An 11,799-nucleotide genomic window follows, 5' to 3' on the forward strand; every position below is an offset into this window, starting at 1 on the left:
GATCCAGTTCCTCAGTTCTGCATCCAGTTCCACAGTTCTGGGTCCAGTTCCACAGTTCTGGGTCCAGTTCTGCTATTCTGGGTACAGTTATGCTGTTCTTGATCCAGTTCCTCAGTTCTGGGTCCAGTTCCTCAGTTCTGGATCCAGTTCCTCAGTTCTGCATCCAGTTCCACAGTTCTGGGTCCAGTTCCACAGTTCTGGATCCAGTTCCACAGTTCTGCATCCAGTTCCACAAATCTGGGTCCAGTTCCACAGTTCTGGGTCCAATTCCTCAGTTATGGATCCAGTTCCTCAGTTCTGGATCCAGTTCCACAGTTCTGGGTCCAGTTCCACAGTTCTGGATCCAGTTCCACAGTTCTGCATCCAGTTCCACAGTTCTGGGTCCAGTTCTGCTGCTCTGAAGAGTCATTCAAATTGTATAAATAAAATCTTAGTTTTTTTCAACATTGAGTCAAATTTTGTTTCACATCTGTAGAACCGTGTCTCCTGTAGTCACTGTCTGTAGAACCGTGTCTCTTATTGGTCACCGGTCACCACACCTGACTGGTCACCAGTCACCACACTGACCAGACAAACTTACAAACACAGGCAGTCGTCGCTGGTCCTATGGTCTAGTGGTTAGCATGTGCGGCTTGTGCGCTGGATGTCCTGGGTTCGAATCAAATCGGAACTGGTGATACGGTTACGAACCTGGGTTAGGGCAGTTTTAGTTTTCCCATACGTGGCAATATCTGATCTCGTCAATTTTGGCTTAAATCGAAAATGATTTTTCTTTCATCAGGATTTTGCTTTTGGCGATTTGCCGAATAACATGAAGGGAGTTTTGGGAGGTTTGTGATTGCAGGCGTCGTGTAAATGATGCACGGTATTGAACTAGTGAATGCTTCATGACTCTACGTGATATCCTATACACAGTACCCTTCATTAGCGTCTTTGTCGCGTCAATGAAACGCGTTAATAGAATTGCTAAAGGTTCCATCGTTAACTGTGATAGTGATAACTCCTAATCAACGACGCGGTCATAGCCAGTTCGTCGTGGTTCAGTATCTCAGCATTCAGTTCGAGTTGTGCGGGTTTAATTTGACTCTGGACCCAGTTCCACAGTTGTGCGGGTTTAATTAGACTCTGGGCCCGGTTCCACAGTTGTGCGGGTTTAATTAGACTCTAGACCCAGTTCCACAGTAATGCGGATTTAATTTGACCCTGCGATCCAATTCCACAGTTATGTGGTTTTCATTCGACTCTGTACCCAGGTCCATGTAGTCGTGTGGGTTTGATTAGACTCTAGACCCAGTGTCGGCAAAACCAACTAACGGCAAAGAATTGAGAGGCGAAGAGTTGGTTGTCAAGCTGAAGTCTATATTTTAACTGCACCACATTTACAAATTACATGGGTTTATATAGTAAGGTAAGTTTACAAGAATAAAGTTTGGTATAGAAAAATAGTGCCAGACACTGACTTTGCACAATAACTTGGACCCGGGTGAACTATATTACAATACACATACTTGGAGTTCATGCAACCATAAACATACTGGGAATTAATACGGCGAACAACAGATTGAAGAATCAATATAAAATAAACGACCGTGAAGCGGGCATAATAATGCGATAAATCTGTAACATTTCCTCCAGCTCAAAACATGATGCAGAACAATATTTAAAAATACTATATCAAATTTTAACTTCGAATCAAGCGACGACGTCTACGACTACGATTTCAGTCTTTAACTGTCTACAGCACGACGCAAAACGGTTCGTTTTTCAAATGTCCGACTTTTCGAGGACACAAAGCTTGCTGACAGGACGACGCAACAAACCTGTGGATAATTTGACCTCGGCGGATCGGACGACTCCATCGGCTCCAGGAAAAACGTCTACTATGCGACCAAGCTTCCAGTAGCTGCGCGGGCACCTATCGTCTACGACGAGAACGACATCTCCAATTTCCAGGTTTCGCGTCTGACGAGTCCACTTGCTACGTCTGATCAGAGTCGGGACATACTCCTTTCTCCATCTCTGCCAGAAGTGATCAGCGAGAGTCTGTGCTTGCTTCCAGCGGCGTTGGTGACTAACAGCTACATCAGAAATCACCGGTGACAAATTAGGACTGGATCTCCCCAACAGAAAGTGACACGGTGTTAGCGCTGACGGACAGATATCGTTCGCGTCGGTGTAGGTTAGCGGACGCGAGTTCAGCACGGCTTCGACCTCCACAAGAACAGTGTGTAGCACCTCATCTGTTGGAGTAAGGTTTCCGATGACAACCTTCAAGCACTTCTTAACGGATGAAACCAAGCGCTCCCAGACGCCTCCCATATGGCTGGCTGTCGGCGGGTTGTAGAACCATTGGATCTGGCGTTGAGACATCTCATCATTGATACGCTGCTGGTTCAGAGCATCTAGCGAATGACGTAACTCTCTCTCCCCAGACTTTAGGTTGGTTCCGTTATCCGAGTATACAGTGGCTGGACGACCTCGACGGGCGATGAAGCGGCGAAAAGACATCAGGAAACTGTCTGTGTCCAGTGAATGGCTAACTTCAATGTGGACAGCTCTGGTTGACAGGCAGGTAACTAGGAGACCATATCTCTTCTCTGTCTTGCGTAAGCGGCGGACATCAAACGGACCAAAGTAGTCGATCCCAATACAGCTGAATGGGAAGCTTGTGTTGAAACGGGCAGCAGGCAAATCTGACATCAATGGAACTTCAGGCTGGACACGCCTCAACTTGCACTTCATGCACTGGCGCACAATCTTCTTAACGGTAGAACGGGCTCTCGGAACGTAATACTCTTGACGGACTTCGTTTAAAGTATGCTCTGGACCTTCATGCATCAGGAGGACGTGGATAGCTGTGACAATCAGACGGGTGACATCATGACTTCTTGGCAGTATCATCGGGAACTTGACAGCGACATCAACATCAGCATTCTTCAACCGACCGCGTGCTCTCAGGATTCCATCTTCATCTATGGTAGGACACAGCTGTAGGAGTTTGCTGGAACGAGCGATCTTCTTCTGAGCTTTGATAGCAGAGTATTCTTCTGGAAAACCATCTTCTTGGGCAGACTTTATGACTAACAACCTGGCAGCATCCATTTCGGTGGCAGTAAGCGGACCAATTCTGCAACTGGACTTCTTGATCTGCGAACCAGCATTCCGGATGAACCTCAGGACACAAGCGACAACTCTGCGGTATCGAGTCCAGGACGAAAAACGAGAAGGATCTAGTACATGGTTGGCTTTCGTCCGAGCGGTGATGTTGACGGATCTTCTGATTTCCGGATCATTTGTATCCAGGTTGACAATAGGCAGCGACACATCTGGCCAACTATCTTCCGACTGGTACAGGAAAACTGGCGCTTGAAACCATCTCTCAGCAAGGGCAGCAGCTGGTATACCTCTGGAACAATCATCAGCCGGGTTTTGACTCCCCGGTACATGGCGCCATTGTTTGGGAATGGTAGAGTCGTGGATTTCGGCAACCCGAACGGCAACAAACATGTGGAACCTCTTGCTTTCATTCGACACGTAGGACAGGACCACCTTACTGTCTGACCAGTACAACGTTTCGTCAATGTGGCACGTAACTTCCTTCTTTATGGATTCACCAAGTCGTACAGCTAGGACTGCAGCCTGTAACTCCAGACGGACTATCGACATCTTCTTCAGAGGGGCAACTCTAGTTTTGCTCATGACAAAACAGCATCGGGTGGTACCATCTGGCATCATCATTCGGAAATAAGCGACAGCACCGAAGGCTTTTTCCGATGCGTCGCAGAACAGGTGGAGTTCTCTTCTTACAGGCTCAACATCTGTGGGCTTGAAGCATCTTGGGATCGTGACTTCTGACAGCTTGGGCAGGTCTTGTAAGAGCTCTCTCCACTGGACAACATCTTCTTCTGGCAATTCAGCATCCCAGTGTAACTTCCTGGACCATGTAGCTTGCATCTGGATTTTGGCTCTGATGATGACAGGTGCTATCATACCAAACGGGTCAAAAATCGAGGATATTAGCCTGAGTAGTTCTCGACGGGAAAATCTCTTCAGCTCCAGACTAGGCAGCTTGATACCAATTTCATCCGTCTCAGCATTCCACCAGACACCTAAGGCTCGCTCGGAGGGTAGACGATCAGTGGCGACATCTACGGACAGCTCTCCTGGTGGAAGGGCTTGGATGACTTCTCTGCTGTTGCTTAGCAACTTGGTCAGTCGGAAACCTCCATGGCGTACAGTTCGAGTAACATCTTGTACCATTCTGGTTGCTTCGGGTGGCGTAGTCTCTGAGTGTAGAAAATCGTCCATATAGAAGTCTCGTAGAATGGCGTCTCGGACATCTGCAGCGACCCCTGGCTCGTCAGCGGTTTTCCGAAGGGCAAAACAAGCTATGGCTGCTGAGCACCGGGCACCAAAGATATTTACGACCATCTGGTATGCATCGGGCTCTCGGTCTTCAAGATCTCTCCACAGGAAACTTAAGGCAGGCTGGTCTTCTTCAGCAATCTTCACCTGGTGGTACATTGCCTCAATATCACCCATAACAGCAACAGGCTCTTGCCGAAATCTCAGCAAAATCCCTGGTAATCTTTGAAGGAAATCTGGACCGGACATCAACTGGTTGTTGAGGGAGACTCCCTGGTAACTGGATGCTGCATCAAAGACCACACGCAACTTCTTCTTCTTGGGGTTGCAGACAGCATGATGCGGTAGGAACCATCGCTTCGGGCTTGGAACATCGGCTTCTTTGGCAGTCAGTTTTCTGGCATAGCCCTTCTCTAGGTAGGTCTGAAAAGTCTTGCTGTAAGCGTCTGTCTTCTTAGCGTCATTCTTCAGCATCTTTTCCACACTTCGAAGTCGGTTGAGGGCACATGGTTTGTTGTCTGGTAACTTCACATCGGACCTTTGCCATAACAGCTTCGTCACATAATGACCATCCACGAGGTGAGTATTGTCTTCCAGCATCTTCTGAGCTCTCGTATCTTCAAGTGACTGAACTTCCATCTTGCTGTACTTCACACCAAACGACTCTGTTGACCACCATTCTCTGACAAGCGCCGTCAGTTCGTCATTTTCTTCGTTGGATTTCTTAAAGAGGTACACGCTTGGACTGGAGCCTGCTGGTGACAGGAAGTTACAGGTACGACCAGTAAGCGCCCAACCAAAATCTGTACGGACAGCTATGGGCTGATTTGGCTTCCCCACTCTTGATTCATGCTGGACTATGGCTTCGGTGACATTGGCTCCAAGGAGAACTTGAACATCAGAGATATCTGGCGACGAGACTTCTATGTCATCAAGATGCGACCAGCTTTGCTTCGGTTTCAGTCGAGTGTGAGCAACAGGAATCTTCAGGGCAGGAACGGACCATACTTCGTCTACATTTATCAGCTTCTGTGTGCTACCACTTGCGAGCGGGGCGACATCTAGCTTCACCAACTTCACTGCTCTCTGGCATCCTTGACCTTCAACTGTATTCAGCCGCAGCATCTTGTCTTCACCATCTAGACCAAGTTGATCAACGATTTCTTGACTGCATAAAGACGTCTGCGAACCAGGATCCAAGACAGCAAATGTGTCGACAAATTTACCATCGTCACCATGGAGACGGAGAGGAACGACTTGCAGAAGGACTTCGTCACTTACAGCAGGTTTCCTGGCTAAGGTGTAAACTAGCTTCTTAGGTGGATCTTCTTGCGGTTTCTTGTCTGCAACGGGCTGAGGCACGGTCCCCGTTGACGGCTGTGAGCTCCCTTCCGAGCTTGGACGACGCGGATATATGCGGCTGCTTCCATGTAGCAGTGGGTGATGTCTTTCTGAGCAACCTGCACTTGTACATACTTTCTTTGACCGACACTGGCGTGAACGGTGACCCCAGCGGAGGCAGGAGAAACACCGGCCATTGCTTGCAGCAAACTTCGCTCTGTCATCTGGCAATAAGGACGTGAAGACTGGACAATTCGTCAGGACGTGGTCACCTTTACAGCTTGGGCAGACTTCGGGCTTAGACTGGCTGAGCTGTGAACTGCTGGAACCAGTGGCAAGTGAAGACACATCAACTTCAGTGTTGTTCACGGACTTGAACGGCGTGGACTTCGGGCCTCGGGATGAACGGTCATCTGGCTTTGCTACATCTGCATAGCTGAGTAGAATTCGAAGCTGCAGAGCTAACCATTCACTGAAGTCGAGTAAAGTCGAACGTTGAGCTCGGTTTTCCAATTCTAGGACCTGCTTCCCCCAGTCTCGTTTCAGATCTAGTGGTAATTTTTGGACAGCGCGGCGCAGGTTTTCGGCACTGGCGAGGTCACCATGAAACCCAAGTGTCTGTAGCGTGGTTACGGCTGAATGAACTGCTCCTTGGTAACTTTCGAGGGCTGTGGCGTCATGTGCTTTCAGCTGGGGATGGTCAAACACGACTCTGAAACAGGCATGGACAACATCATCCTCTTTCCCGTAACGGTTCATCAGGGCTTCAAGGGCATGGTGGTACAGGCGTCCATCATACAGCATACCAGCAATCAGCTTTTGCGGTGGACCTTCTACGGAGTTCTGTAGGTGCGCCATCTTCTCATCGTCTGCTAGCGAGTCTTGGCGATGGATGATAGAACAGAACAAACCAAACCATCTTGGCCAGTCTGCAGAGTCACCTCGAAAAACGGGCAGTTTCAGCTTGGGTACGGATTTCGCAAACGTTGAACTGCGTGGTCTTGGCGCTGCTGGCTGGAACGGCGTTGGTGGTAACGGCTCTGGACGTGGCGAGGGCGTACGTCTAGGCGGTGTTGTCGGTGCTGGCGGCCATCTAGGTTGGTAACTATCAGTATACGTGGACATCTGTGGCAATCGTGATGGTGCAGGAATCGGACGTGGCATCGACAAGTATGGCATATGTGTCACTCTCGGTGGCGACGTCTGGTGTCTGAGGTCTTCTGAAGGCAGTTCATCGACGGTCTCAACATCAGTTGGTGTTGGTGTTCGGGCCTCGAGGACGGCCGTCGTGATCTTCTCGACAGCTACTCGGTGTTTCCTGTATACTTCGGCCATATAATCGTCGGCATCTTGAACATCCGCGTCATCTACCAGTAAGGCTACCAACTCTTCATTAATCTCGTCGATGGCGTCAACATATTGGCCTATCTGCAACAGGACAGCTTTCAGATCTTTTCGGGTTGCAGTGATGGCTATCAAGTCTTCAGCCTTCTGGCATTGACGCGTGAAGATACCCTTCTTAACCCCACGGGCTCGCCGCAGTTTCTTCAGCTTACCAGCTAACTCTTCCTCCATCCGGCTCGAGGGACCAGAAAATGTCGGCAAAACCAACTAACGGCAAAGAATTGAGAGGCGAAGAGTTGGTTGTCAAGCTGAAGTCTATATTTTAACTGCACCACATTTACAAATTACATGGGTTTATATAGTAAGGTAAGTTTACAAGAATAAAGTTTGGTATAGAAAAATAGTGCCAGACACTGACTTTGCACAATAACTTGGACCCGGGTGAACTATATTACAATACACATACTTGGAGTTCATGCAACCATAAACATACTGGGAATTAATACGGCGAACAACAGATTGAAGAATCAATATAAAATAAACGACCGTGAAGCGGGCATAATAATGCGATAAATCTGTAACACCCAGTTCCACAGTTGTGCGGGTTTAATTAGACTCTGGACCCAGTTCCACAGTTGTGCGGGTTTAATTAGACTCTGGGCCCGGTTCCACAGTTGTGCGGGTTTAATTAGACTCTAGACCCAGTTCCACAGTTGTGCGGATTTAATTTGACCCTGCGATCCAATTCCACAGTTATGTGGTTTTCATTCGACTCTGTACCCAGGTCCATATAGTCGTGTGGGTTTGATTAGACTCTAGATCCAGTACCTAAAGTTAAGACTCGGTTATATTCTGTCTCTCTCTACTTCAGGTGTGTTAGGATTCATATCAAACTCCTTATTCTTCGTCGCCTGGATAAGAACGCCCTCTTTACGTACCCCGATGAACTTGTTTTTGTTACACCTGGCTGTAGCAGACGCTGCTATGTGCGTAGTGGCGTTCCCGTTTGCGACGATCGCCGCTTTTCAGGTACCGTATTTCGGGTTAACACAAAATGAAAAATACATTATCAATAATCTCAATCTGTTGGTAATGATGCAATATGTTGATGATATACATTTTTCCTACTGCTTAGAAAACTATAAAACAAGGAGGTGTGACCAGAAGCGGATCCGAGGGGACGGTGCAGCACATACGGTGCAGGGGGGGGGGATGCAGAGCGATCGTTTTTAAAACAGCCAAGTTGCCTTGAAGTTTCAAAGGAAAATGAAAAATAATGAACTGAACGCAAATTCAAAGTTTCCATTCACAAGCTCGTCCTCTGTATTTCCAAAAATGAGTCAATGTTTTGCGACGAGCAATCTTTCGGGTGCCTTTTAAATCATTTGTGCCCTATTTTGGGGGTCGACCCCTCCCCGAATCAGACCCTAGATCCGCCCCTGGGTGGCCTTTGTATATACTTTGTATAGACTATGTATGGGGATTGCTATCTTAACTACGATGACTGTTTGACGCTTTTATGATATATAACGCTTTCTAATCAAGAGAGATGCTTTGATCTACCCTGTTTCCGCTGCTGCTATTGTCAGCAGAGACTAGCTATGGAAAAGTAAAAAGTTCAATTTGTTTAATCAGTAACTCACAGAGGTCGTCCTAAACCTCCTGTTTCTATCAAGCTACGAGCAATTATCTGAGTTAGATAATTGTTCGTAGCATCAAGGGGGTAATTTGTTTAACGAGATAAAATAATGAATCAATCTAGCAGAGTCTATATTTTACCGACCGACCACACCCATTTAGATGATCTACACGACTTTCTGTTGAGTTGAATGACTAAGAATCCTCCGTTCTTATGCGAATCAAATTTAGTAGAACCAAAATGCATAAATACAGTCAGAACCCCCGATATACCGCCCGCATCGGTGCAGAACGGTTTCGGCGGTATAGAGAGTATGGTGGTATATCGGGGGTGTTTAACTATGTATTTGTATAGAGATGTACATTGAGAAGGTGGGGTGGTGGTATATGGGAGGGCGGTATATCGGGGGTGTTAAACTATGTATTTGTATAGAGATGTACGGGAAGGTGGGGTGGTGGTATATGGGAGGGTGGTATATTGGGGGTGTTTAACTATGTATTTGTATATAGAGATGTACATTGAGAAGGCGGGAGTGGTGGTATATGGGAGGGTGGTATATTGGGGGTGTTTAACTCTGTATTTGTATAGAGATGTACATTGAGAAGGCGGGGGTGGTGGTATATGGGAGGGTGGTATATCGGGGGTGTTTAACTATGTATTTGTATATAGAGATGTACATTGAGAAGGCGGGAGTGGTGGTATATGGGAGGGTGGTATATCGGGGGTGTTTTACTATGTATTTGTATAGAGATGTACGGGAAGGTGGGGTGGTGGTATATGGGAGGGTGGTATATTGGGGGTGTTTAACTATGTATTTGTATATAGAGATGTACATTGAGACGGCGGGAGTGGTGGTATATGGGAGGGCGGTATATTGGGGGTTGACTGTAGGTCTTAATGTATTTTTGGTAATACGCGAGTAATATGTTTCAATGTTTGTAATATTTGCTGTACATACAGAACGAATGGAGATTCGGCTCGGCTGCCTGTGATTGGTACGGGTTCATCGGGTTTCTAACCGGTAACGGAAGCATCACGATGTTAGCCGCGATCAGTTTCGACCGGTATCTACACGTGTGGAAACCGTTCAGCCGTAAGTACCGTAACCTGCCACCAGGGGGAGCTAACATTCATTGCGACCGATTTGATTCATATAGTTCTAGGGAATGTAGATAAAGTAGAAGAAAATTTACAGTATAATAAATCATATTTCATTTTACCGAACCTATAATGTCATAGTGACTAAGTCATGTAACTGTTTTATATTGTGGTTACATCTTCTCGCATTTCAGCGTTTTGTATGGGATCCATGAGAAAAGTGTGGATAGTCAGTTGTAGTATATGGTTGTATTCGATCACGTGGTCTCTGTGCCCGATATTCGGCTGGAGTAGCTACGCGCTGGAACCCCACGGCGTAAGTTCATCTATAATCCAGAGTTTGGAATAATAACAATACATTGACTCTGCGCGAAACTGTTAATTATGTCACTTACTCAGTTCAGGGAGGTTCAAAACCTTTATAATAACCAAACTCATTTCAGTAACTGGGACAACTGGGGTCCAGTAACTGGTGGCTAAGACCTGCTGGGGCCGGTTGCATAGTCATGGCTTAGATTTAAGACCAATCTAAGACCAACTTCGTTCTATACTCGATCTAACAACTTAAGACCAGTCTTAAGATTTAAGACCACTTTTGGACTGTCACGACTGTGCAACTGGGCCCTGGGGCTAGTAACTGGGGTCCAATAACTGAGGTCCAATAACTGACCAATCATTTATAATTGCAGATTGTGCCAATTGGATTTGATAGATTCAAAGTTAGAAGAAATTGATTTGACAAAGTCAAGATCGGTTTTAAATTTCATTGCAGACGTCCTGTACTGTAGACTGGTTTAGTGACGGAACCGGAAACCTGACTTTCATCGTCGCCATGTTTGTGTTCGTGTTTTTTATTCCGCTAATCGTCATGATCTTTTCGTACGGATCGATCATGAAATGGACGCGCATGCGCACCAAGAAATTCAAAGAAAGCGCCACCATAACCGATTCGGAGAAGCAGCAAATCAAATCTGAACGCAAAATCATACTGGCAAGTTTCAATCGCAATTTGTCTGATAAAACCTGATTTTTGTTTATTCCTGAAAAAAAATTCACGAAGAATCTAATCTAATTACAGATGGGCGTAACTATGGTTTCAGCGTTTTTGTTCTGTTGGACGCCGTACGCCATTGTGTCGTTTATGGGCACGTTGGGCTTGTATGATCAGTATTCAATACAGTGGTCAGCATTTGCCCCGGTGCTCGCTAAATCTGCCGTTATCGTCAACCCGATCATTTACTGCGTCACGAATCAAAAATTTCGTTCCGCTTATTACAAAATAATCTTCTGTCGATCGCCGACTCAAGTTCACCCGTAAATCGACATCATTCGATCGATTGAGTGGGCTCGAACCCCGGCGTCGAATATGAATTCTGCTTTTGTTTTGTGCACAATATTTTAAGTTAAGTTAAGTTAAGTTAAGTTAAGTTAAGTTAAGTTAAGTTAAGTTAAGTTAAGTTAAGTTAAGTTAAGTTAAGTCCTAACCCCTCGTCCATTCACTCCCACATGCACACCCTCATTCACTCTCATGTGCACACGTTACCAAACATTTGGATACATACATATATTCAAAATGGAATAGGTCGTAAACATGTTTATAGATATTAATCCCTCTTTTATATTTTCCTTTATGCCATAGAAACACGAGACGTACTGAAAGTATTTTATTCCTGATGGTGGCGGCCCAGTCGGCTTGGATTTAGTTGGAAAACAAATTCATGCATTTTGTAGAATAGAATTATGATTACGATTCAAAATGAAGTAATACGAACTCAGTTTAAGAAACACATGTTTGAATATAACGCAATAATTAGTGAATTATTAGTAAATAAATAAAGATTTGAAAAGAAAAAATCTTCTCTTATCTCTTCTTTTCGTTATTAGAATATGGGTAACGTCACATAGTGCGTCATTCTGGCCGTCGACTGGGACTTTTTATTTCAGCCATGAATTTATTCGGTGAAAATTACGTGTTTTGCAAATGAGACCAAGATATTGTCATTATGATTATG

The 11,799-nt window shown here is 45.9% G+C and overlaps 2 protein-coding genes across 2 annotated transcripts; one reads left to right on the forward strand and one right to left on the reverse strand.

Annotated features, from left to right (window-relative positions):
- Positions 1–1,764: 1,764 nt before the first annotated feature.
- Positions 1,765–7,281, reverse strand: LOC141911621 (uncharacterized). The gene has a single exon (XM_074802609.1). It carries the CDS (start codon positions 7,279–7,281, stop codon positions 1,765–1,767), a length of 5,517 nt encoding a protein of 1,838 aa, XP_074658710.1.
- A 711-nt stretch (positions 7,282–7,992) lies between these two features.
- LOC141911622 (melanopsin-like) lies at positions 7,993–11,105 on the forward strand. The gene is made up of 5 exons (XM_074802610.1): positions 7,993–8,079; positions 9,650–9,782; positions 9,982–10,103; positions 10,560–10,778; positions 10,866–11,105. Exons 1-5 carry the CDS (start codon positions 7,993–7,995, stop codon positions 11,103–11,105), a joined length of 801 nt encoding a protein of 266 aa, XP_074658711.1.
- The last annotated feature ends 694 nt before the right edge of the window (positions 11,106–11,799 follow it).

The sequence above is a fragment of the Tubulanus polymorphus genome, chromosome 10, assembly GCF_964204645.1.
Source record: "Tubulanus polymorphus chromosome 10, tnTubPoly1.2, whole genome shotgun sequence".
Classification (NCBI taxonomy): Eukaryota; Metazoa; Nemertea; class Palaeonemertea; order Tubulaniformes; family Tubulanidae; genus Tubulanus; species Tubulanus polymorphus.

Excerpts from the sequence above, each read along its gene's own strand:
- LOC141911621 (XM_074802609.1), bottom strand. The coding sequence starts at position 7,281 with ATGGAGGAAGAGTTAGCTGGTAAGCTGAAGAAACTGCGGCGAGCCCGT.
- LOC141911622 (XM_074802610.1), top strand. The coding sequence starts at position 7,993 with ATGAACTTGTTTTTGTTACACCTGGCTGTAGCAGACGCTGCTATGTGC. Across the intron at positions 9,783-9,981 it reads CGTGTGGAAACCGTTCAGCC|CGTTTTGTATGGGATCCATG; the intron begins GTAAGTACCGTA and ends CTCGCATTTCAG. Across the intron at positions 10,104-10,559 it reads ACGCGCTGGAACCCCACGGC|ACGTCCTGTACTGTAGACTG; the intron begins GTAAGTTCATCT and ends ATTTCATTGCAG.